This window comes from Artibeus jamaicensis, unplaced genomic scaffold (assembly GCF_021234435.1).
Source record: "Artibeus jamaicensis isolate MK-2021 breed Jamaican fruit bat unplaced genomic scaffold, CSHL_Jam_final contig_264, whole genome shotgun sequence".
In the NCBI taxonomy this organism is placed as follows: domain Eukaryota; kingdom Metazoa; phylum Chordata; class Mammalia; order Chiroptera; family Phyllostomidae; genus Artibeus; species Artibeus jamaicensis.
In genome coordinates, this window is record NW_026521576.1 from 4,640,902 (window position 1) to 4,665,805 (window position 24,904).

Sequence of the window (24,904 nt, forward strand, 5' to 3'; positions counted from 1 at the left end):
GATTCAACAATACATTTTAAAATATCACACACCATGATTAAGTGGGATTTATTCTGGGGATACAAGTTGGAACAAGATTCACAAATCAATATGATACAGTACATGAACAAAATGAAGAATAAAACCACATGATCCTATCCATAAATGCTGAAAGAGCATTTGATAAAAAATCCAGCACCCATTAATGATGAAAACTCTCAGCAAAGTGGGAATAGAGGGAACATAACTCAACATAATAAAGGCCATATATGATAAACCTACAGCCAATATCATACTCAACAGGCAAAAACTACCAGTGTTCCTCTTAAGATCAGGAACAAGACAGGATGTCCACTTTTACTATTCTTATTCAAAACAATGCTGGAATTTCTAGCCATAGCAGTCTTACAACAAGAAATAAAAAGCTTCCAAATTGGAAAGGAAGAAGTAAAACTGCCATTATTTGCAGATGACATGATACTGTACATAGACAACCCTAAATTGATACTAGAACTGATACATAAATTCAGTAAAGTAGAAGGATACAAATTTAATATCCAGAAATCAGTTGCATTTTATATGCCAATAATGATCTATCTGAAAGGGAAATTAAGAAAACAATCCCATTCACAATTGCTCCAAAAAGAATAAAATAGCTAGGAATAAATCTAACCAAGGATGTAAAAGACATGTGTTGGAAAATTATAACAAACTGAAGAAAGAAATTGAAGAAGATATAAATATTTGGGAGCACATACTATGTTCATGGATAGGAAAAATTAACATCATTAAAATGTCCATACTACCAAGAGCAATCTATAGATTCACTGTAATTCCTATTAAGATACCAATGATGTATTTTACAGAACTGGAACAAATATTTCAGAAATTTATGTGGAATCAAATAAGGCCCCAACTAGCAAAAGCGATTTTGAGAGAGAAAACCAAAGTTGGAAGCATCTAGTTACCTACTATGACACTATACTGTAAGGCCACAGTAATCAAAACAGCATGGTACTGGCATAATAACAGGACACACAGAACAATAGAACGGAACAGAGATCCCAGAAATCAACCCAGACCTTTACAGTCAACTAATATTTGACAGAGGATGTAAGCATATACAATGGGCTAAAGGTGGTTTATGCAATAAATGGTGTTGGGAAAACTGGACAGATTCATGCAGAAAAATGAAACCAGACCACTTTCTTATGCCACACAAAAGAATAAATTCAAAATGGATTAAAGACTTAAACCTGAAATCATAAAAACCCTAGGAGACTCCTTTGTAGGTGACTGTCCCCTTATCTCTTGCTGCTTCTAGAATTCTTTCTTTCATTTTAATCTTGGCTAATGTAATTATGATGTGACTTGGTGTGTTCCTTCTTGGGTCCAACTTCTTTGGGACTCTCTGAACTTCCTGGATTTCCTGGAAGTCTATTTCCTTTGCCAGATTGGGGAAATTCTCCTTTATTATTTGTTCAAATAAGTTTTCCACTGGTGGCTGTTCCTTTCCCCCTTCTGGTACCCCTATAATTCGTATGTTGGAACATTTAAAGATGTCCTGGAGGTTCCTAAGCCTCTCCTCATTTTTTTTGAATTCTTGTTTCTTCATCCTTTTCTGTTTGGTCATTTTTTCCCTCTTTCTGGCTATCAGCAGATTTCTCAAAAGAGACCTTACAGGCAAGAAGGGGCTGGAAAGAAGTATTCCAAGTCATGAAATCCAAAGACCTACATCCAAGATTGCTCTATCCAGCAGAGCTTTCATTTAGAATGGAAGGACAGATAAAGTGCTTCTCAGACAAGATCAAATTCAAGGAGTTCATCATCACCAAGCCCTTATTATATGAAATGTTAAAGGGACTTACCTAAGAAAAAGAAGATAAAAAAGATGAGCAGTGAAAGGACAGCAAACTCACAGTTACTAAGAACCAAACCTGAAACAAAAACAAACTAAGAGGACAGCTAGATCAGGAGCAGAACCATAGAAATGAAGATCACATGGAGGGTTAGCAACAGGGGAGTGGCAGAAGGAGAAGAGGGGAGAAGGTACAGAAAATAAGTAGCATAGATGGTAGGTAGAAAATAGATAGGGGGGAGGGCAAGAATAGTATGGGAAATATAGAATCTAAAGAACTTGAGACACGTGTTCATAAACTAAAAGGGGGGAATGGTGGGGGAGGGGTGTGGAGGGGAATGAAGGGGGGAATAGAACTGTAATGACATAATCAATAAAATATATTTTAAAAAAACAATTAAAAAATAAGATTTATATCCAAAAAGAACCCTAGGAGAAAACATAGGTAGTAAAATCTCAGACACTTACCATAGCAATATTTTTTCTGATATATCTCCTTAAGCAAAGAAACCAAAAAATAAATAAATAAACAAATAGGACTATATCAAACTAAAAAGGTTTTGAATAGCAAAGGAACCACCAACAAAGTAAAAGGACAATCCACAGAATAGGAGAACATATTCATATATCTGATTAGGGGTTAATATACAAAATTTATAAACAACTTATAGAACTCAACAGAAAAAAAAATTTGAAAAATGGAACAAGGACCTGAATAGCCACTTCTCCAAAAAGGACATACATATGGCCAACAAACTATGAAAAGATGCTCAACTTTACTAAGCATCAGAGAAATGCAAATTAAAACCACAGTGAGAATCACCTCATACCTGTCAGAATGGCTATCATCAATAAACAATAAACAAATATTGCTGAGGATGTGGAGAAAGGGGAACTCTTCTGCACTGCTGGATGCAGACTGTTGCAGCCACTGTAGAAAGCAGTCTGGAGAGACCATGAAAAAATTAAAAAATGTAACTGCCTCATGTCCCAGCAATTCTACTTTTGGGAATTTATCCAAAGAAACCTGGAACCCTAATTGGAAAAAATATATGCGCACTTATGTTTATTGCAGCATTATTTACAATGGCCAAGATTTGGAAGTAGCCCAAGTGTCCTCAGTAGATGAGTGGATTAAACAACTATGGTACATTTACACAATAAAGCTGTAAAAATGAAGAAAATGTTATGTTTTGTGATGGCATCGACTGACCTGGAGAACATCATGTAAAGTAAAATAAACCAGTCAGAGAAAGACAGGTACCACATGATTTTACTCATATGTGGAATCTAATGAACAAACTGAACTAACAAGCAAAATGGAGACAGACTCATAGATAGAGAGCAAGCTTATAGCTCTAGGTGTGGGGTGGTTTAGGGGGTGGAAGAATCGAGCAAAAAAGAAAAAGGACTCATGGAATGGACAGCAGTGAGGTGACTGCGATAGAAGGGGGTGGGTGGAGGTAGAAGAAGGTATAAGGGGATAAATGGTAATAGAAATAATACAATAAAAATGCATTTAAATAAATAAATAAACAAACATACGTACATCAGACACCAACAACAGTATGGTGATCACCAGAAAGAAAGGGGTAAGGAGAATAAATGGAAGGAATAAAAGGGGTAAGGTAAAGGGGAATAAATGGAAGGAGACTTGACTTGGTTTGGTGAAAATACAGTATGACATACAGATGATATATTATAGAACTGTACATTTGAAACCTATATAATGTTATTAATGTCACCCCAATACATTCAATAAAAATTAAAAACATAAACAAATAACTCACAGAGTGTTTATTTCTTGAATTTTTCCATCTAATATTTTTGGACCACTGTTAACTGCAAGTAACTCAAAACACAGAAAGTAAAAACACAGACAAGGAGGACTACTGTACCATAAGGTTAGGTCGAGTTATATAATTAGCAACTTTTCCCCTGCCAGCTTATAGGGAATTAAACCTTAAATCTCTTTAAGTGGTTATTTTCACCCCCTAAGGGATCACAAAAATCAACAGCCAACTTAACCAACAGCCCCAAGGGCAAGCTGGCATCTGTCCACACAAGTGAAGATCAGTATCTCTGTCATCTTCCTTGGTGACAATTTCAAATCAGAGTCTTAGCACTATAAGGGACTTCCCATCTCTCTCCAAAACAACATGCAGGGGATCCCTGTAGGTGAGCAACGAGCAGGGAAGGAGCAGGAAGTTAAAAGTTGCAAAGTGACATTGGTATGAAAGAGTAAAGGCAGAGTTTTTTTAGCACACACATGTGCAGCCCATGTGTGTCACCTCCACAGCAAAAATGTGCTGCCTTGACTTGGCTCATTTGGCAGAAAGCCTGGAGAGGAATACAGCCCTGCAGGCTGCTCTGGGCTTTGGAATGACAGTGCAGGACCAGTCCCTTGCACTTAGCTGGGCACATAGCACTGGCTGATGAGCTGTGTGTGCATGAGTAAAGCCAAGTGATACAGAGAGATACATAGGGGAGGAGTGTTGAGTTACTAGACAGGAAGACTAGGGGTTCCGGTTGCTCCTACCTGGGCTGACTTCTGGCTGCAGGGAGCTCAGAGGAAGTGGGGGCGAAGATTCGGGGGCCTCTGCAGCTGGGTGTTCAGACACTGGACAGATGATAAACCACCTCTTCCCAGTGTGTAGGACTAAAGGGCAGGACAAAAACAGCTGGTAAGAGTAAGTACATTTCTCCCAGCATGACCCTCACCACTGGCACCAGACTTGACATATGACACTTTGGGGAACATATATCATACCAGAAAGGGGGTATGCAGCACACTCATGGGCTCCTTGCTGGCAGCCAGAGGCCCTAACAAGTACCCCCCAACATGGGCCTAGTTCCCAGGACACCCAAGGTACTATCACTAAAGGGTTAGCAGGCAATGTCGAGTCCATGCCATGCTCAGTCAACACCTGGGATAGACAGGACAGACATTTGGAGGCAGGGGGAAGGCAAAGGCAGTATATACATACTCCAACAGCCCCTCAGTGTGATGGCCTAACTTCTGACAATATGCTCAATGGGTCTTTTATCAAATGCCTCCTGGGAGACAGAAGGGACAATGACAGAAATGCCTCCTATAAGATAAGCCTGGTGGGGGTATGGCCCTGGAGGCAGACGACATACCATTCTGCTGATACACCAGGGCGTTTGCTTGGGATTGGCGACTCTCCTGAGGGAGGTAAAGGGTCAGATATCAGCAGACTGCATGGACCGAGAAATGGGAGCACAACATGGCCTCGAAACATCCGAGGGCCTTGGAGCTCGGGCATTTCCAACTGAGCTGAGGGCACCCTGTGCCCAGCCACCTCACTCAATGCTGCACGCACACCAGGCTCCTCCAGTCACCAGACAATGTCCCAGCATTGTTCTCAGAGCCTGGGGCTGGGGTGTAAGCAGGCCCTTGCCCTCCCGAAACCCAGTACTCCGACTCACCTCTCCGGCACCCAGGCTGCTGGTGCTGAGAGGTGGTGGGCTTGCCCCTGGGTCAGAGCCATGGTCCACATCTGTGTCTTCACTAAGCATGTCTTCCGCCTTGTCCATGACATCTTTCATCTGCTCAATGAATGTCTCCCGTTCAGCCTGCAGGATGAAGTCGTGCTCTACCTGTAACATACACACATCCCTGCTGGTGGGAACATGCCATTGGTCTTTTGGATCTTCACTGATTGATTTGCTTGATTTCTGCTATGCACTTAACTCCAGTGGGGAGACACAGCCAGGGGACTGGGCCCCGAGCACAGAGCTGCACAGCTCAGCAAGAGTAGTCATGGCTTGAGCAGCAGGAAGCTCCCTGCAGAAGCCAGAGGTTAGGAAAGGTTGATAACAAGCAGGTTGATTGCAAGCAGCTGAGTGCCCAAAGGACATGGAGGAGATAGCCAGGAGATGTGCAGCTATAGAGTCAGCCTGGCAGGACACCCACTTACCATGTAGGTGGCGATCTCATCGGGTGCATCCCCATCCAGGTCAAACTTGAATGTCACCATTTTGTGGTTGTGTGTCTCCAGCTGGCACTCGACCATCTTATCACCCGTGTTGCATACCTAGAGGACACCAGGGAAATGAGACCTGGTAGGAGACCACACCCAGCCAACCCTGTACCTGCCAGCCCACCACACCTGTCTCCTCACATTCAGGATGGTCAGCCGGGGCCGGCTGGCCCTCTCCTGGCGGGAGCGCATGCGTGTAGACCTGCGGTGGTGTTTCCGGGTAGGCTTGCCTTCCAGCTTCCCCCCACCAAACGTGCCTTCGCAGCTGTCACTCAGCTCTCTTCCAGAAGTGACATCGGACCCTCCGTAGCTGTTGGAAAACCAAGAATGTTAATTTGTTCATGAAAACAACCTGTAATCTGGCCTCATTTGGGGAGCTTAGCTTTTCAGGGAACAGCCAAAAGATTTAACACCTGGGTGTGCTCAGCAGGAAAACCCAGAGGGTCTGAAGCCAGCCATGACTAGGAAAGAAACCCCCAACCCAGAGCACCTCCTCCCCATCCTGGAAAGAGCCAAGGTTGTGGGGGTCACATGGGTTTTATAACCTAGGACCTTGGTCCTCTCAGCCTCCTGACCTGCTCACAGTAAAACTCAAAATTAAGAAACAATCTTCTCTGATACCTCAGTTTCCCTATTTGCAGCAGCAACTAGAACATGCCAATTGCATGAGGCTTTTGCAGATGTGAGGACAGCTTGCAAAGCAGTGAGCTTGGTGTTGACATACTTAGAGGATGGGACACAGGGTCACTTCCTGACCAATTTCCTCCCAAACTCAACATGCCCCATGACTGGGCAACTACAGGTGCCCAGCAGTGAGGCACTGGAAGACCAGTGGTGTGAGTTGGACTCTTCCCTGGTCCTGTCTCTGACCTGTACCACCCTCAGCACAGAGACCAGTTCTAAGATCCAGAACACACCCTGGAGCATTGAACAGCCAATTTCAGCAAGAGCTAACAGGTCCTAGAGGAACTCCCTGAGGCTCCACCAGGTCAGGCTGGGAACTGCTGATGTCATTAGAAGAGGGGACACAAGAGGGGAAAGGGAGGCAAGAACCCTATGACACAGCAGTGGGCAGGCTAAGCTGGCCCATGGGCAATGCCATCCCCATCCCAGCTGAGTCGTTACCTCTCACAGCTCTGCAGGAGGCCAAGCTGCTTGTCCTGTGAGGCCTGCTCCTGAAACAAAACCATGGAAAGGGTCACATTTGCTCCCCTACAGCACAGCCATCAGCACAGCTAGTTCAATCCAGCCCAGCCCAGCCCACTGCCTGATTCTTCTGACTTTAGCAAGTAAACCACACAAGGCATCTGGTGTGAGGGTTTTTATCTTGTGGGAGCCAAGCAGAATCTGAAAAGCTGGGGCCCTCCCTTTTCCAAACATGGTAACCTTCTTTGATCATCCCTACAAAGAAGCACACAGGCCCAGGAAGGCTTGTCACAGGCATTCCCATCACCTCCAAGGGAAAGTTCCCTAAATCTATGTGTAAAAGATCACACCTTCCACCTGGATGTGCATTTAAAGTAAATGTGATACCTACAGACAGTGGAGGAAGATAAGAAGGGCACACATGACTGTTCCAAGGCACACACTTCTACCTTCCGCACTCTAGGGCTGAGACCAAGCCCAGGAGCAAGGTATCAAGGTGACAGGCTGGAGGCCTAGACCCAAGGGTAGGGCACACACCTCTGGAGCCAACTCCACGGCAGACTGGACAGCTGGGCAGAGGTTGGAGATCCCAGGCCCACTGGTCAGTGGTAGGTTAGCAGGTGGCAGCAGCGCAGAGGTCTGGATGGGCAAGCTCTGAGCAGCAGCCACCACTGTGGGAGCCAGGGAACTAGGAAGCTGAGGCAGGAACTCAGGGGTGGCAGGTGGCAGCACTTCCGGCAGAGGCGGGGAGAGGATGGCAGCAGGAGTGGGAACTGTGGGGACCTGGGCAGTGATGTCCACCACATACGAAGGTGGGTGGCCAAGCAGGATCTACAGGCACAGAAGACAGGGATGCAAGTCAGGGTGCCATCTCAGCTAGATGTGCGTAAGTGAAGTATGGTTTTAGATTAGAATTTATACAAGTGGTAACTCAAGAATGGCTTTTTGTTGTTTCTTCTAAGACTGTGTAAAACATTCTCTGAGGCTAGGACTTGCCTGTGGCAGGCATGGGTATGTTAGAGAGAGACACTTCAATGCCCACACCTCAGGTGTGCTCACCTTCCTGGACAGGGAATCACCTGCTGTGATTCCAGACCCTCTTTCAGACAGCAGTGGGAAGCCACTGGCCTGGAGGGTGACCTCTGAGTGTACAATATCTTCTCTGGCCACCGAGCAAACAACTCAGTGCCAATAGTGTGCCAGGCCAACACAGGCAGCAAGGTGCCTGTCCAGGCCCTGAGACCTCAGACCCCAAACCTCCAAATGGCCCTGTGTTTAACCAAATGGCCCTGATCCCTGAGGAGCCCTGGGCATCCTGGGGCACAGCAGGTGATTCCCTGTCCAGGCAGGTGAGCACACCTGAGGTGTGGGCATTGAAGTGTCTCTCTCTAACATACCCATGCCTGCCACAGGCAAGTCCTAGCCTCAGAGAATGTTTTACACAGTCTTAGAAGAAACAACAAAAAGCCATTCTTGAGTTACCACTTGTATAAATTCTAATCTAAAACCATACTTCACTTACGCACATCTAGCTGAGTCTGGCTGAGAAGCCCTAAGTGGACCAAATGCTTCCCCAATCCCTGCCTCCTAAAGGGGCACTGGATCTCAGCCTTCCTTGGGGCAACCTGGGAACTGGGCCCAACTTCCTGCTATTCCCTTTTTTGAGCTCTTGGTGGAAATGCCAATAGCTGAAGGAGGGCCCCAGATACAAAGGGTGGAAGACTCCATCCTGCCCCAGTCTGGGAATGTGATGAGAAATACAATCACCCCAGCTGGGCCTGCTGGCACAAGACTGATCAGCCACAGAGATTATGGGATGGTTGTCCCAACCCATCAATAAAACCCAGACCCTCTTTCAGACAGCAGTGGGAGGCCACTGGCCTGGAGGGTGACCTCTGAGTGTACAATATCTTCTCTGGCCACCAGGCAAACAACCCAGTGCCAATAGTGTGCCAGGCCAACACAGGCAGCAAGGTGCCTGTCCAGGCCCTGAGACCTCAGACCCCAAACCTCCAAGTGGCCCTGTGTTTAACCAAATGGCCCTGACCCATGACTGGACATTACTCTGATGAGCTGTCCAGGTGCTTGCTCAGTCAAGGCATTGGACTCCTCTGCCTCCTCACTCATGTTTATTAGTCATATTAGTCAACAGAAACCTTCTCTTCCTTCTCCAAGCACAAATTCCTGCTGAGATTCAAACAGCAAGAAGCACAACCAGGACCATCTGCATTCACTTAGGATGTGGAATAAGTTCAGATTGGAGTAAGTGGACATGAGTTGGGGTATCTGGCACCCTCCCAAGCTTTGGGGTGAATGTTCCCGACAGAACCAAAAAAGGGCAACTGTGCTGGCTGGTGTGGATTGAGTGCCAGCCTGAGAACCAAAGGGTCATCGGTTCAATTCCCAGTCTAGGGCATATGCCTGGGTTGCAGGCCAGGTCCCCAGCTGGGGGCCCACAAGAGGCAACCACACATTAATGTTTCTCTCCTTCTCTTTTCCCTCCTTTCCCCTCTCTAAAATGAGTAAATAAGTAGAATCTTTTTTAAAAGAGTAGGGGAAGAAGGGGGGCTATCCACCCCACCTTATAAGGGAAAAGCCTGAGCTTTAAAAGGAAAAAATGGTACCCACAGGCACAGGGCTATTCACGTTTAGGGCCAGGTGGGACAGCGTCCAGGTGAGACATGTCCCACACCACTCCTCTCAACACGAGGTTGGATAATAGCCCTGATACTCTAAAACATGCTGGGGCTGCCCCCAGGTATGTGGAGCCATTGGGAGGCTCACCCACCAGCCTGATGCATGTCCTTATGTCCCTTCACTGTCAGCATGATGAGCTACCCAAGGTCCTCTCCTGACTCTGGGATATCATCCTTGCCTACCATGACCTCCTTGGAACCAGCAATCAGGTGCCCCAAGCCCTGTCCAGACCACAACTAATAGACCAACCTTCCCAGAACCTTGGTGCCCTACTTCACCGATGACATGGGGGTTATCCACCTACCTCATTTTGACAGGTGATAAGGAGGGCAGTGTGAGCCTCCCCAGCTCCCACAGATGGGCTGACACCGCTGCACAGAGGCTGCCAGGCCCCACCTAGGCAAGGGCAGGTGCCGCCACACCCGGCAAGGCTGGGAAACCCCCCATGAGCAGATGCTACTAACTCTTGGGAAGGACCCATGGTGAAACTTTTGGCTCCTGACATGTGCTGGGAGTGGGAGGAGACAGCAGGCACCCCCACAACAAGGAGCCAAGCCTGAGGGATGGTGCTACCTGCTCACCTGACCCCCCCCCTCTGCCAGTGACCTCCATTCAAGGTGCTGAGGAGTAGCGCAAACCCACAAACTTTTGCACCTCTTGGTACTAAGGGGTCTTTCTAGTGCCTGAGAAACAGGCCTTCCCGGCAAATTGATTACCTGGCTTCCCACCCTGGGGGCTGAAGCAGTCTGCTCGGGAAGGTGGGCGATGGTTGGCGGCTGGGGCTGCGACAGCATGGGGGTCGCTGGCTGCAGAGGGGTGGTTCTCACAGTCTGTGCCGTGTGGAGGGGAGAAGGGGGAATGTCACTGGGCACCATCTGTGGAAAGGCTGCCTGGTACACAGGCTGGGCCGGGAGCTGGGCCACGGCAGGATGGATGGGCAGGGCAGCCGTGCCCTGTGGGGCCACAGCCAGCAGAGGGACGGGAGTGGTGGCAGCTGCCACATTTGGCATAAGGGTCTGGCATGGCACGGCCAGTGGGGCCCTGGCGGTGTGGGGCAGCTTCAATGCCGGCATAGGCATGGCTGGTGACATAGGCAAGGGGGCAGCAGCACTGAGTGGAAGGCTTGGCAAGATCACAGTAGGTGAGAAGTATTGAGATGGAGGAGGCACAGCAGGCCCACTTGCAGCCAGCAGGTCGGAGAGGGCTGTAGGGTGGCTGTCGATTGTGGTCAGTGGAGCAACTGGTGGGATAACAGGAAGTGGAGGCATCTGAAAGAGACGTGAGTCTGTCAGCTCCCTGGGGCTCAGCCCCACTGGAAGCATGCCTGCCCCATACAAGAAGAGCCACAACCCTTGCAGGTTCTGCCTGAGACACTTCCATGCAGCAGCTACTGAGGGCACCCAAAGGTAAACCCAATTTAAATGAAACCAAGTGCATGACATGTTCAACCAGAGAAGGAAAGGCAGAAGGGTGAGAGAAGAACCTGTGGGAGAGCCTCCTTAGGCACCACCATGGAGGTTCCAAGGATGGGTGGCGCAGCTCAGATCCAAGGGATCACAGAAGTGACTACCAGCTTCAGTTTTCTTTCAAAAAGGCTAGGATAGTTAGAGTCACCACACAGGCCCCAAATATCTGAAATTACTTTGCCTGATTCTCCCTAATCTGCATAAATACACACAGACCAAATTCTTTGTCAGGTTTTCTTGGGGAAAGCAGAGCTCTGAGGCCCCACAATAGCTGTGCCATGAGGACTGGGGGAGAATGGCACCTCCACACAGTGGAAGCTCCCAAACCTTCCATGTCTAGTGGAAAACACATGATATCTAATCTCATGGGCTCTGCACTTTACACACTTCAGCAGATTCTCCAACAGTTTCCTTTCTAAAACAGTGATTTTTAACTGGTGTGCTGCAAGAATATTTAAAACATGCAATACCCAACTACTTAGTCAGGGGCACTGACCTCTTTTACTTCACATTATCAAATAAAAAATAACTACAGACAACACACCTGGTATCAATGGATTAAAATTATATCTATTTTTTGGTCTGATCAGCAAAAAGTGTTTCTTTTGTTGTGCCACAGAATTTTAGTAATTAGTTTGTATGTGTCATGAGATAAAAAGGTTGAAAACTGTTGCTCTAAAATAAAGCCTTTTACCCTGGCTGGTGTAGCCATTTGTTAGAACATTGCTCCATACACTGAAAGGTTGTGGGTTCAATTCCCAGTTAGGGCACATGCCTGAGTTGCAGGTTCACGGAGCTCCCCAGTCACGGAGCCCATGAGAGGCAACCAGTCAATGTTTCTCTTTCTCTCTCTCTCTCCCCCCCACACTCCGGCCCTTCCTCTTTCTCTCTCTCTTTAAAAGCAATGAAAAAAATCCTCAGGAAAAGATTTTTTAAAAATTAAAATAAAGCCTTTCTGGTGGCAAGCACACAAGCATCACATGATCAATGACTGTGTACGATTTCAAGACAGTGAAAATGTGCAGACTGACTTTTGTGTATTTGAAAAGCAACAAAATGCCATGACCACTAACAAGCAAGGTGGTGGCTTAACTAGACAGTGAAATCAACTATAACATGACATGAAAAGGACCAGGTCAGGTGACAGGTGACAACAGACAGGTAAGAACCTTCTGGGTACTGAGGTAAACCTCACAGATGCTCACGCCTTTCATATAAAGCAGCACTTCCCATCATAGACCTGTGATGCCATACCATGAGGTGAAAGCTGTCCCCACGACCATCAGTGATATTAGCCTGGGCGATAGAACCCGACCACCAACTATGTGCTATCAAGTCACTACTAATCTGACACCGCCCGCCCCTGCCTCTAAAGAGCCATGGTCAGTATGGCCTTGAATGGCTCCAATGATAGGCAGTGACCATAGCTGTGTATTCACAGCTCTTTTCTGGCTTTTCTCCATCCCAGATGTACCCAATACAGACAGAAGGCAGCAGGCACCAAAGCTCCACTGAGGGAGGAGGGTAGAGAACAAGAAGGATAAGGTACCTGTGGAGGGACTTGAGTGAGTGGCTGCAGGGGCACTGGTGGCATCTGGATGGGCTTCAGCTGAGACGGGGCCACCTGAGAGGTCGGAGCCAGGTACGGAGGCAGATGGGGGGGCACTGACTGGAGAGGACCCACAGGCTTCGGGCCCAGGACCTGTGGCAGGGGTGCTGGCTGGGCCAGTGGAAGAGGCTGGAGGGAGAAGGAACTTCTCTTAGACCAGCATCCTGATGAGAGATGCCCCAGGTGCTTAGACATGACAGAGAAAATCAATGAGTGAGTGTGCACACACATGTGCACACATGCATGCCTACCACCAACACATACTTGCGCACATAATCACATACATGTGTGCATGTGCACACCCAGCACACCCAGCAGGGACCCAAGGACAAGTGTATCTATAAGAATTGCTATGTGTGAATGAGCCCCCTCCAAGTGACATGGGTCATAAATTCTGCAAACACAACAGACTGACCTGCCCCCCCAACTCTCATCTGTACCCTAGGACCAGGCCAGCTAAAATTGTCAGGGGACACTAAGGCACCAATGGTGGTCACAAGGAGGGGCAGTCTGCACTCACCTGGTGGCCTGAGGGCATGGGCTGACCTGGGCCAGTAGGCACAGGGGCAAAGCTCATGGCTGGCTCTGGGAAATGCTGTGGTGGGAGCGAGGCAAGAGTGGGGAGTGGGACGAAGCCCATTGACAGGCCAGGCTGCAAAGAGCGTCAGGTGCCACGCTCAGTGGCTGCCCTGAGGACCCCCACCCAGCCACGAGCTTGACAGCCACAGGGACATATCTCCTACTCCCTGTGCCCATTGTCCTGTCAGAGATAGTTTTCCTAGGAACATGACTTGCAAAAGGAAGGTGTGGTGGTCCCTATACCAAGAATGGTCACAACTCCTCCTAACCAAGGCTGATGTTCTGGAACATTAGCACCACAGAATATTATGCAACAGTGAGAAAAGACCACTATTAAGGGCTTGTGGGACTGTGGAGAAATGCCTGTTATGATACCAATGGGGCAAAGATACAAACACATATGCTTCCTCTCTATAGACTGTGTAACACATATAGTATATATACATTCACAGAATACAGAAACATGGGAACAAGACGGGGGGCCTGCACTGGACAGAGGGGCGCTCTGCAGAGCTGGGGTCAGAGAAATGGGGCTGCAGCAGACAATGAATGGCACAGAGTCAGAAATCTGAGCAGTAGGTGTTTAATGCTATTCAGAACTGCTGCTAATTTATTCATTTTTAGGTGCAGTAATGGTACTGGATTTTGTTTTCAAAACCCAAAGATACAGACTTTACATTTATGGGCAAATTGTCTTTCTGTCTAGGATTTACTTCAAAATAATGGGAAAGTGAGAAGCAGGTGGGGAGATGGAGGAAATAGGCTTGAACACAGAGATGACTGAGGGAAGAACTTGGCTCTCCACAGTGACAGGGAAAGGTCTCTAACTGGAGGTTTTCTGGATGAACCAGGAAACAGTAGTTTGTCATCTGAAAACTGTTAGTTGGCTGTTTCCATGTTTCACAGTAAAAACATTATGAAAAGCAGCACAGGTGGGATCAAACCTGTCTGTGCATTACCTGCGGCAAGGTGAGGAATGAGTGGCCAAGTGCACCTGCTCCTCCAGCCCCAGCCCACTGAGATTTAGGCACAGGAGGCCCCAGAGGAGTGGCTCTGCTTCCAATCCCTTCAACCTATTCTCCTCCTTCAATAGGTTCTGGAGGTGCATCATGATGATAACCCTCTCCAGGAGACCCGGGTGCACCCTGGGGACTCCCTGTAGTCCCCGCCCTTCTGTCCAAGCTTTTTTTTTTGTATAAACAGACAAGAGAAAGTGCTCTGGTTGAGTCTTGGGGTACATCCTGGCTGGCCAGCCTTTGACCTCCCTGTGCTCGGCCTTCCCAGTCTGCAAGCAGAAGCTGGGACAGGCAGAGGGCTGCCCGACTGGCAGACCAAGAGCCCACTGTGGTTCGGCCGTTCTCTGATCTTGTGCCTGGGAAGGCTGAAGACCTGCTCCGCTCTAGCACACCCAAGCCCAAAGCCAAGAAACAAAGCTCCGAGCAAGAAGGAGCCTTTTCCTAAAGAACTTGCTCATGCCATTTACAACTGTATTTCATTTCATTTCATTATTTCATTTCTTTTCATTTTCATTTTCTTTTCATGTCATTATTTCATTTTTCATTCATGTCATGTCATGTCATGTCATGTCATTTCGACAAGCAAAACTGCAAATGTTAACTGCCAATGAGTCCTGGACTCTGATCAGCAGAGGCAAACGCTTCCACTTCTTTTCCAAAGGGAGTCTCTGAGCCCAAGTGGACAATGGGAGAGAGGAGAGATGGGTAGTCAGAGAGGCTGCAGTACCCAGAAAGTGGCCACAGGGAGGGAGTACATGGGTGGAAGTTTGAGTGAGAGCCCGGGGAACCAGAGCACCAGGCAGGAGTAGCTCCCACAGGAAGGGGCATGGGCCCTGACCAGCTTCTGGGTCTAGGAGATCGAAATCTCCCTCTGGACCCCATTCCACCACCTGCTTCAAAAGCAACCTCTCTGACTGCCTAGGAGTGCAAAACAAGCAATTGCTTTGCTTTCTTTGGCATTAAAAATAAATCATAGTTGAAAAATAGATGCCAAATGTGACCTTTCACCTAGCAATTTCCATTTCATTTATTAGGTTTACAAATCATTCCACAGACATAAGCATGAGGCCCTTTCAATTCTGCTTATTAAACATCACTGAAAATGTTTCCCATGATTCAACCCCTTCCACACCTCTAACTTTTAATGGTTGTGTAATACCTGGTAGAGAGGTATTATGTAGCCCCCATCAGTGAAGCTAGACAGACAAAATCAAAGTTTTCATTCTTATAAATGATGCCTAGCTTATCACAGCTTTACACACACTAGGTGGCACTGGGCTCTGATTTTTGTATTTTCTCACCAGGCAGGTCTCTCAGGGTAGGTCACAGACTGCTCCAGCTAACAACAAGGATGGATCTCCCGAGCACCTGCTTTTGTATGGCTGGAAACTGACCACTGGCCAGCACAGCCTAGATGGCCCCTTACAGACTCCAGGCTATGTGGATGGGGGTCTCTGACTCACCGTGGCCAGCTGCTGGTAGGCCCCCAGCGAGGGCAGGCTGTGCGGCAGGACAGGCCCCTCGCTCATGCTTACGGGGGGACTGCACACACTCTGGGCGGTGAGCGGTGCTGCATCTGCCAGTGAGCCCAGCACCACGCTCTGCTGGCTGCTCTGCGAGTCCGAGTACACGGTGGAGCCCTGGCCGCTGTCGAACGTGCTGTCCGCTGGGGAGGACAAAGGCACGGCTCAGATTGGGAACCCCAAACATCACCCCCATGGCATTCTACACAAGGCGCAGGGAATGCAAATGCGGGCTTGTACATAAATGCTCAGCTCATCCATGTTTTTTTCTGTAAAACAAACACTTGATTGTGCTTCCAGATCATGTAAGTAATGAATGTGCATCATTTTACATAATCAACTACAGAGTAATACAGGGGCTAAAAGCATCACCCAGAGATGGCCCTGACAACCCACCACACTGCCTAACACCTGGAGAGGGTGCCTTGGTCCACCATGGATTCCAGGAGGGCACCTCATACAATCCTCAAAGGCAAGCCAGCTGCTTCCATCATGGCTCAGACAGGGACTTCACCTCACACAGAACCAAACTTGGCCTGAAAGTGAACCTTCATTCAGCTTTTCAAAGGAGCAAGGGGTCTTGGGAGTCTGGAATGCTTAGGAAAAGTTCCAATCAATTATCACCTGTGTTTTATGATGGGGAGGGGGTCTCAAGACGCTAACCACCTTCACTTACAGTGAAGGCAAAGGGTCTGAAGCGGGAGATCTGAGTCCAAATATATCTCCTTAAGTCATGGGCCAGGTCTAACTAGATTGGAAAACAGGGTTGACAGGGCTGAAAAGGCTCCCACACCACAGAAAGGCCGTGAGAAGAGACCTGGATGCTCCATGGCCTCACCTGCAGTCAGCCTAGCACAGCCAGTGAAATTGGCCAGTGGATGCAGCCACCCACACCTGGGTGTGGGGTGCGGGGCCACTGAGGAGGGAGCAGACAGGACCACATGGCCCACAGGCTCCTCTGACCAGACGTACTTGGGAGGGCAGGTCACCTGTGTGGCTGTGCCAATAAAAAATGAAAAACAAAAACCTATTTAAAATGGCACTTCCAGTTTATTGCTTCCAAGTTCCAAAAGCTACACAAACATTACAATTTGTCACCTATGAACACCAAGCTATTTCTACAGGGGGACACCCTTCAGATTGTCAACACTATGTCTATTTGCAATTTAAACAAATAAAGTTAAAGGGCAATCTTGTCAGTTTTGTATAAAAATAATTTTTCCCAGGACTGACTAGAACTTTCTTTAACCTAGAAGACAGAAGTGTTGAGGTTTAATTATACAAAACCAATGAAACAAGTAGCTATGATTTTTAATGATGTGTCTGGTAATCATTTCCATTTATACAGAGAGAAGAGAGGGAGAAGCAGGTTCTGTCACCAAAAAGAGACAGACAGACAAAGACACAGAGACAGAGAAAGAGTAAGTGCATGAGAGACAGAAAAAGACAGAGAAAGAAAGAGAAACAGAGACAGAGAGAGAAAGAGTTGCACAAGAGAATGTGAGAAGACCTGACAAATTTCACGTAAGGTACCATGGCTGGTGCAGCCCAGTGGATTGAGCGCAGGCCTGTGAACCAAAGGGTCGCTGGTTCCATTCCCAGTGCACATGCCTGGGCCCCGGGCCAGGTCTCCAGTAGGGGGCACGTAAGAGGCAACCACATACTGACCTTTCTCTCCCTCCCTTCCCCTCTCTCTAAAAACATGTAAATAAAATAAAATATTTAAAAATTGTGTTTAATTACTTAAAAAGTCACATATAGCAAACTCTAACTATATTAAGTAACTAAAAATTTTTAAAGTGTTATTTGTATAATTAAAATTAAATTTTAAAAATAGTTTTTAAGCTGATCAACAAATTACCTTCTTATCATAGTCATTGGGTGCTGGACCAAGCCCTGCCATTGAGCTTGGTCTGGACTGTAGTGGGCAACTAAAAGGACAGATAACGAAGACTCATAAAATATGTTTGCTCTACCTGTCAGTGTGTCTGCCCATCGTGTTACCTATGATCAGGCCTTTTCTCTGGTGACGCGTGTGCTGCCTGATGTCCCTGTCAGTTCACCTTCACAAAGTACAGTGTGTTCTAGCCATCCACAGGCCCTGTGACTAGAGGCACGACTGTGCACAGGCTTTCTATTCTGACCTAGAGCGAGTGCTGAGAGTATGCAAAGTGCCCTGACTTGGGAAACAGGGAGACACAGGGGTGTGTGTGCAGGAGTGTATGTGTGCGTACATGTGAATAATTACATGTGTAGGCTATCTCTGGAAGTTAATTAAAACACAGGCAACATCAGTGGCCTCCCAGGAAGAAAATTAACTGGCTTTTGCTCTTGGATTTTTTGAATTGTATATTGTATGAATATATCACCAACTCTAAAGAAATTACAATAAATGGGTAAAACCATTTTATCCCTAAACGTTTATTTCTCACGGCAGAAAAGCATGGCTGCTGCACAAAGCACACAGAATCCTGAGTCAGACAGGAAAGAGTCTGCACACAAATGACCACCCTGAAGTGAACTCATCTTTTGCACTCATCTGTTTATACAGTGGGTCATACCTGACATCTTACCACAGTGGAGTGGATTTTAGGTCCTACACTCTCTTCAAAGTTCAATGAAAGGCAATTTCTTAATTCCTATCCTAGAAATTGTTCGACCAACAATTACATTTTTAAAGTGTATAATGCTTTTTTCTACAAAAAGTTTATGCTCTTCAATGAATTTTTTTGGTTAATCATTAAATGGAACATGATGATGTAGCAGTATTGTTCTCCAAAACAAGCATGAGTAGGTTGGAAAGAAGCAAACAGTAAGCAAACTGTCTCAAAGTGACAGCCAGCCACTAGTCTTAAATAGCCAACTTTGAAAAATATTCAGCTATTTTAATGGTAAATGAAGGATGTGCCTCTTAAATAATTCAAACAGACTATTTAGTTTTTCCACTTGAACAACCTGCAACAGTGGGCTGGGCAGGTTGAATAGCTCTGAAACTCCCTGTACTTTCTCAGAGACAGAAAAGGCTACAGCCTCCACACTCAGTTTACAGCTGCATTTTTGGGACCCTTGAGGGCAAAGGCTGAACTTTTTGCCCTCAAGTTTTTGTCTAGACTCTTTCAGTGGTCTAAGATGAAGACAGGTACAAAGCAATCCCACTACCCACCAGTAACCTCCATAAGAAATGAACGAAGGGTCTCAGGTTTCACACTAGAATAGAGGTAGTCTTGGGGATGGATGCTCCTGAAGACAAAGGTCACAGCAGCATGACTACTCAACTTTTGGTCCCCCGGGATGACAGTGTCCTGGCACAGATGCCCCCACCAGGTGCTGAGTACAAGGTGAGAAACAACCCTCAGGTGCCCCATGATGCTGAGACTGGTATCCTTCAGGTGGGGTAAGTAGCCGATTGAGCTGCTCCAATCCCTACTGGCTTTGAGCACAGGAGGTCTGAGTCTACCTGTACATTTGTCCCCACCTGTCCTGAGAAGCTAGACTTTAGCAAGCCTTAAACCTCTGTGGTCACAGATTTTTGTGCAGCATCATGGATACTCCCAATGCCCTCCCTGGAAGAACACTCGCCCACACCAATCTACCACACCCACAGAGTGAGCTGGTGGGCGTGTGGGGAGAGCAGCACTCACAGGTCAAGGAGGTAGCACTAGCTGGCAGCATGGTGGGTAGGAGGTGCTGGTCAGCCTCAGGCTCCTCGGGCTCCAGTGGCCCAGTCTGTGCATGATAAGTCACCTGGACCTGCAAGGGCACATGCAGGCCCCTGGCCTTGTCAGGGCTGCCTGTGTCCTGCTGCTCCTGGGGTTGCAGCACTGGCCAGATCCTTTCCCGCCGCCACTGGATCAATGCCACGCGGTCACGGATGGACTTGGCCACAATCTTCATATCGCTCTCGTGGAAGAAACCCGATTCAATCTGCAAAGGAAGTCACCTGCCATTACTGGCACATCGCCATTCACACATCCCACTGCTGAGCCTGTCCTATCACCTGTACCACCACCCCACCAATTATGGAGTCTTTGCCCAAAGTCCCCTCCTCAGGGCCCCTCACCCACTTCTTTCAAAGATGCCCTTGTCATTCCATAAGGATGTAACCTTCAGTCATTGACTGTAAGTCCACAGGGAGAGTGACCATCTGAACCTGCATTAACATGGGCTGTATGAGCAAAGGGAAAGGGGTACCCTGATGTGCCTCCCACCCTGGAATAGCCCACCATCTGCACCCTGAGGCTTCCTGGAGCCCAACAATGAAGCTGCTCAAGGGTAGGAATGTGGTCCTGGCCAAAATATACATGCTTGTGGACAGGGACAACAAAGCGAGAGACCAATGCTGTTCTCAGCATTCTCTGAGAAGTCAAGGAGACCGGGGACAAAGGCACATTCTGTAGCTTAAGACCAGGAAAGTGTGCACCATGCCTAACAACATTATGAACCTGATTTAGCCAACAGAGAGTTGGGGAGCATCTGTAAAGAAGCCAGGCCTCCCCAGGAAATATGACGGCTCTCTCCAAGGAGATTCATGACCAAACCACAAGAGAAGGGAAGCCAGATTCTTTGGCATCAGCATGGGATCCCCATGTGGAAAGGAGAAAACCAGAGAGTAAACCTCATGGTGCTGGTTAGGGATCTGTGCAGCATCAGAAATACTCCCAATGCCCAACCTGGAAGAACACTCACCCCCACCGTCTACCCACAGTTTTCAATGTACAACAGACACACAAATGTCAACAGCTGTATGTGTGTACATGAGTAATAGCACATGGATGCCAGAACTCAGCCACTGAGATTTCAGCAGGAAGAGGACAGGGGGCCTGGGCATCTCCTTCTGCCAGAAAGTGAAGACATGTGTAGAGAATGGAGGACGTGCAGGAACACACAGAAGCTAGCACCCAGGGCTACCCACTGGCCAAATCTGCGACATTCTAAGCATCAGAATACACAGTGACACCATAATGATTTGAAGGACATGTCTGCAAATGCATATCTGAGGAACACAAATGGTCTGTGGTGGCAGGAGTGACAGGTATCACTGTTGGTATGAGGTTACACAAAGCGGGGTGGGGGAGCAGTCCGTGGATGTGCATTCTGTCTGCTTGTCTCTCTGCCTCTGTCTTTCTCAGTCTCTCTCTCTGTGCCTCTATCTCATTCTGTGTCAGTCTGTCTCTATCTCTCTCTGTTGCTCTCTTTTTCTCAGTCTCTCTGTCTCTGTCTCTCTCCCTCCTGTGGGTCACTGGCTCACATGAAACCACATCATGAATGGCCCTGAGGAACAACCTACTTGGCTGGAAACTGAGCCTCCCCCCAGCAGCTAGGTGAGTGCGCTGAGATGCCGAACCCTAGCCATACCTTATGAGGGACCCTCATCCCAACCACCTTGCTAAGCCACTCCTGGACTCCTGACCTTGGAGGCTGGAGGGAACTGTGTGTGCACAGTGCAAAGTTGGGTCATTTGTTTCACAATAAGAGGTAACTCACCAATGGAGCATATAATCTACTGAGTAAAACCAAACCATGAGTTCACAGAGATAGAAATAAATAGAAAATTTTATGAAACTGGGACATTCACATAGTTCCAAAGTACCTTTCCACAAAACAGTTATTAATGATGATTGCTCCCTGGCAGACACTCCTCAACCACATGATCACAGGGGGAGTCCTTAGTGGGCTGGTCTGTGCCCAGTGTTCTCACAGATGCACTGATGGGTTGATAGGGAGCTAGGTGATATGACAGGCTGGCTGTGCCCTTTAGGGTCAGACTCCTGAAAACAGACACAATCCTGACCAGTACCAGCAGTGAAGGTGTTGCTGAACCACCAAGAACCCCGAGTGGGGCAGAGATACACTCCAGTTCTGACTGCATAAGCAGCTACGTGGGAAAAACCTTGTCCATGGGAAGCTGACACAGAGAACCCTAGGTTGTAAGGTATCAGGCTGTGATATCATCTCAAACAATTCTTGATCCATGTTTGCAAATTTCCTGTCAGTTTGCAACTACTTCAAAAACATTTCAGAAAATGACTCTGACAAAATGAGCCATGCAGCACCAGGGTGAGAGCAAAAGGCTGAGCCTTGGGTCAGCCCTGTCTGTCACCCAGGGGACCCACACAGCAACTGAAAGAAGGTGCCCCATTGACACTCCTGCCTGACACTTCTATTTTCTGCCTATGACCCAGTTTCTCTTCCAGCTCCATCTTTATAGATGTCCCTCTCTCCCCACCTCCAGCCCAAGCAATTTCTTCTATTTTTTCCCAATCAGGAAAGAATTTAGCCACATTGTATGTCACCCTGAATGTCCCATTAGCTGGAGGCTGTGAAAGCAGAAGGAAGAGCTGATACCCTGGCCTCAAGAACCCCCTAGGCTGGGCTACAACTCCCTCCACTTTCCTAGGGGTCCACACTGAGAGGATGCTTCCAGATCAGAACGAGCCCAGGCCCCAGAGCCCTGCCCCTTTCTCAGACTCCCAGGCACCATCATTCTGACCCGCTGCTCCATCCCAGTTGCTGCCCGAGGACCTGCTGGGAGCTGACTTTAGGCGTGAATTTAGAGGGAGGGGAGAGAGCAGCCCCGCCTGCCTCCCAACACCCAGAGGAAGCCTCATCAGAATGAGCATCAAGTTTGGGAACGTCTTCCACCCTCCACACTCACTGACGTTGTCTGTTAAGACACAGGCAGCCCAAACACCATTTCACGTCCCCAGACCAATAGTGTCATGATGCCTCTGTGCTCTCACTGAGTTACCTTGTGAAGTCACCATCCCTGTATGACGACTGACACTATGTTTCACTCATGGTCATCTCTGTTACTTTAAGTTTTGAAGAAAAATGCGTGTTGAGTTAAAGGTGTGTTTCAGCAGCCAGGGCAGTGAGCCTCCTCAGGGTCCTGGCATTGGTCCAGTGACAGCTCCAGAGGGCCCCTGACCCTAGTGTGAACTCTAGTGTTTATGTATGGCCAGGAAGGTCAGAAATAGGCCAACAACTAGCCATAGGTCCCAGCATCAACCACAATGCCCAGCCAGGAGCCAGGAGCAGTGGCTAGGTAGGGCTGGCACACTCACATAGGACAAGACCTGGGAGAATGCAATGCTTTCAACTCAGCTCCACCTAAGGCACTGGGCTTTTCTGTCTCTCAAGAAAAGCGAAGGGGCAAGGAACAAAAGGAATGAAGGAGAAACACTGGGCCCAGGGGCCTCTACTGTGAACAGGCAAAGACGCCACAGACCCACCTGGTCAGTCAAGTGCCAAGGACTCATGAGGATGGACCTGGGGGTGGGCAGCTGTGCTGCCAGAGAGGCCAGCATTCTAGGTTAGGAATAGTCCTCTAGGGAGGGTGGCCAAGTCCCAGGAAGAACAGCTGGATCAGAGAACCCTGAGCAGGAGGAGGTAACTGGTAGAGTGAGGCACAGATGGCACCGGGAAGCACTACCACGTGCAATCTCTTTGTGCCAACACCCCTGTTGTCCTCCTGTTATTGCACAATTGACTCAGCTTGGCTTCCACTAAATTTCAAATCCCTCCTGGGGCAGACAGGTTCCTCTGGTGCCCACACAAATGCAGAACAGGCACAGTGCTCTCAGGGAATGGGAGGGCTGCTTGCCACCTATGTCTCCTGAGCTGCTGGCACTTTCCCTAACCTCAGAAGCCCAGTGAGACATACCCCTCAAGGCTGTCCCAAGAACCCACCTTATCTCCTGCCATGTGCTCAGGGTGCTCTACTGGCCAGGCCCCCCAACCTGAGGTCCCTCCAGGACATGGCACATGACCCATACTCCTGAACCTTGGCTTACAGGATACTGGCCTATACAGCTCCTTGTTTGTCACTTTTGTTTGTGCTTTAAATTTCAGCAGAGTGGGAAGGGATCATGGGTAGCACAAGGAGAAACTGTGGTGCTACATTCACAGAACAGCTGTGCTGATAATTACCTTAATGCGACTCTTAGTAAACACGTAGCGATTCAACAACACATAAAGCAAAGTCACAGAAAACTCTCCCAGAAGCACAGAGCTAAAAGACCCATTAAATCCACTTATAGTATGTGTCTATTTCTGGGAGCAGGGATGGACCAACAGCTGGGAAGGTACAGGGTGGTCCTGACCTGGGCTCCAGGACATCAGTGGGATGTCACACACACTGTGAATGCCAGACCAGTAGGAGCACAGGCCGCTGTCTGATAGAAGTTGGGACCCTGACTGACCGTGCAGCACCCACTCCATGCCACACTGACCTACCATACTACCAAGCCTCATGGGTCCCCACCCCACCATATGTCTGAGCCCCAATAACCCCATCAACCTACCCTTGGTCTGTGGCTCCCACACCTTATACGGCATGGCAAGCCTCTGTTTCTTCATCTGATCAGGGCCTGAAGAAACAGCAGGAAGACCTGCTGCCCACAGGAGCTATATAGCTATATAGGTGCCCTCGCTGCACTTTTTCCAGACCACCCTCCAGCATCTGGCCTACTTCCTACTCTTAAAACCCACTCAAGGCCAGGAAGTCCAGTTTTGAAGAATCTGTTGGCCATACTCTTGTGACTTGTGTACACTTTTGGTAGATGTGCCATATTCAATAAAACATATGTTTACAAAAAGAGAAAGAGAGACATACACTTCCTATGGCTATGACAGCACATCCAAGCACAAGTTCTTGACAGTAACCATGCTTTTACTTCCGCTCAGTTTTTCCGAGGAATCAATCTTGTTAATTTCTCATGGATATATTTCCTCTCTCAGTGACACTGAACACCCCCTATTAGTCCTGCTCCTTCTGGGCCTTCTAGGCCACAATTCCACTTGAAAAAAAAAGTAAAACTCAAAGGTCCACTTTTATGCAAATTCAGCAAGAAATCTGGTCAAAACAAGGCGTTTCTGATATACCAAAGGCCCCTGGCCCCCTCCAGGTCTGAGGAGGTCTGTGCTCACATGGCTCCTGAATCTATGCAGCAGGGGATTTCCAAACTACATTGTCCTTCATAGATACACTCGACAAACAGTCCTCATTCTGACTGCCCTCTCACTGGA

The 24,904-nt window shown here is 47.9% G+C and overlaps 1 protein-coding gene across 10 annotated transcripts in view; it reads right to left on the minus strand.

The window, feature by feature from the left end:
- Positions 1–24,904, minus strand: part of WNK2 (WNK lysine deficient protein kinase 2) — a 149,328-nt gene that overhangs the window by 84,584 nt on the left and 39,840 nt on the right. For 9 of the 10 annotated variants that reach the window (XM_053662648.1, XM_053662656.1, XM_053662654.1 and 6 more), the window contains exons 8-18: positions 19,519–19,801; positions 15,818–16,020; positions 12,700–12,888; positions 10,401–10,952; positions 7,525–7,818; positions 6,967–7,016; positions 5,971–6,151; positions 5,779–5,895; positions 5,288–5,458; positions 4,979–5,024; positions 4,377–4,496 (exon numbers count right to left, since the gene is read on the minus strand). In XM_053662648.1, coding sequence (XP_053518623.1) covers positions 4,377–4,496; positions 4,979–5,024; positions 5,288–5,458; positions 5,779–5,895; positions 5,971–6,151; positions 6,967–7,016; positions 7,525–7,818; positions 10,401–10,952; positions 12,700–12,888; positions 15,818–16,020; positions 19,519–19,801 — 2,206 coding nt within the window. The remainder of the gene's footprint in view (positions 1–4,376; positions 4,497–4,978; positions 5,025–5,287; positions 5,459–5,778; positions 5,896–5,970; positions 6,152–6,966; positions 7,017–7,524; positions 7,819–10,400; positions 10,953–12,699; positions 12,889–15,817; positions 16,021–19,518; positions 19,802–24,904) is intronic. The other variant, XM_037138344.2, reaches the window with a different exon arrangement.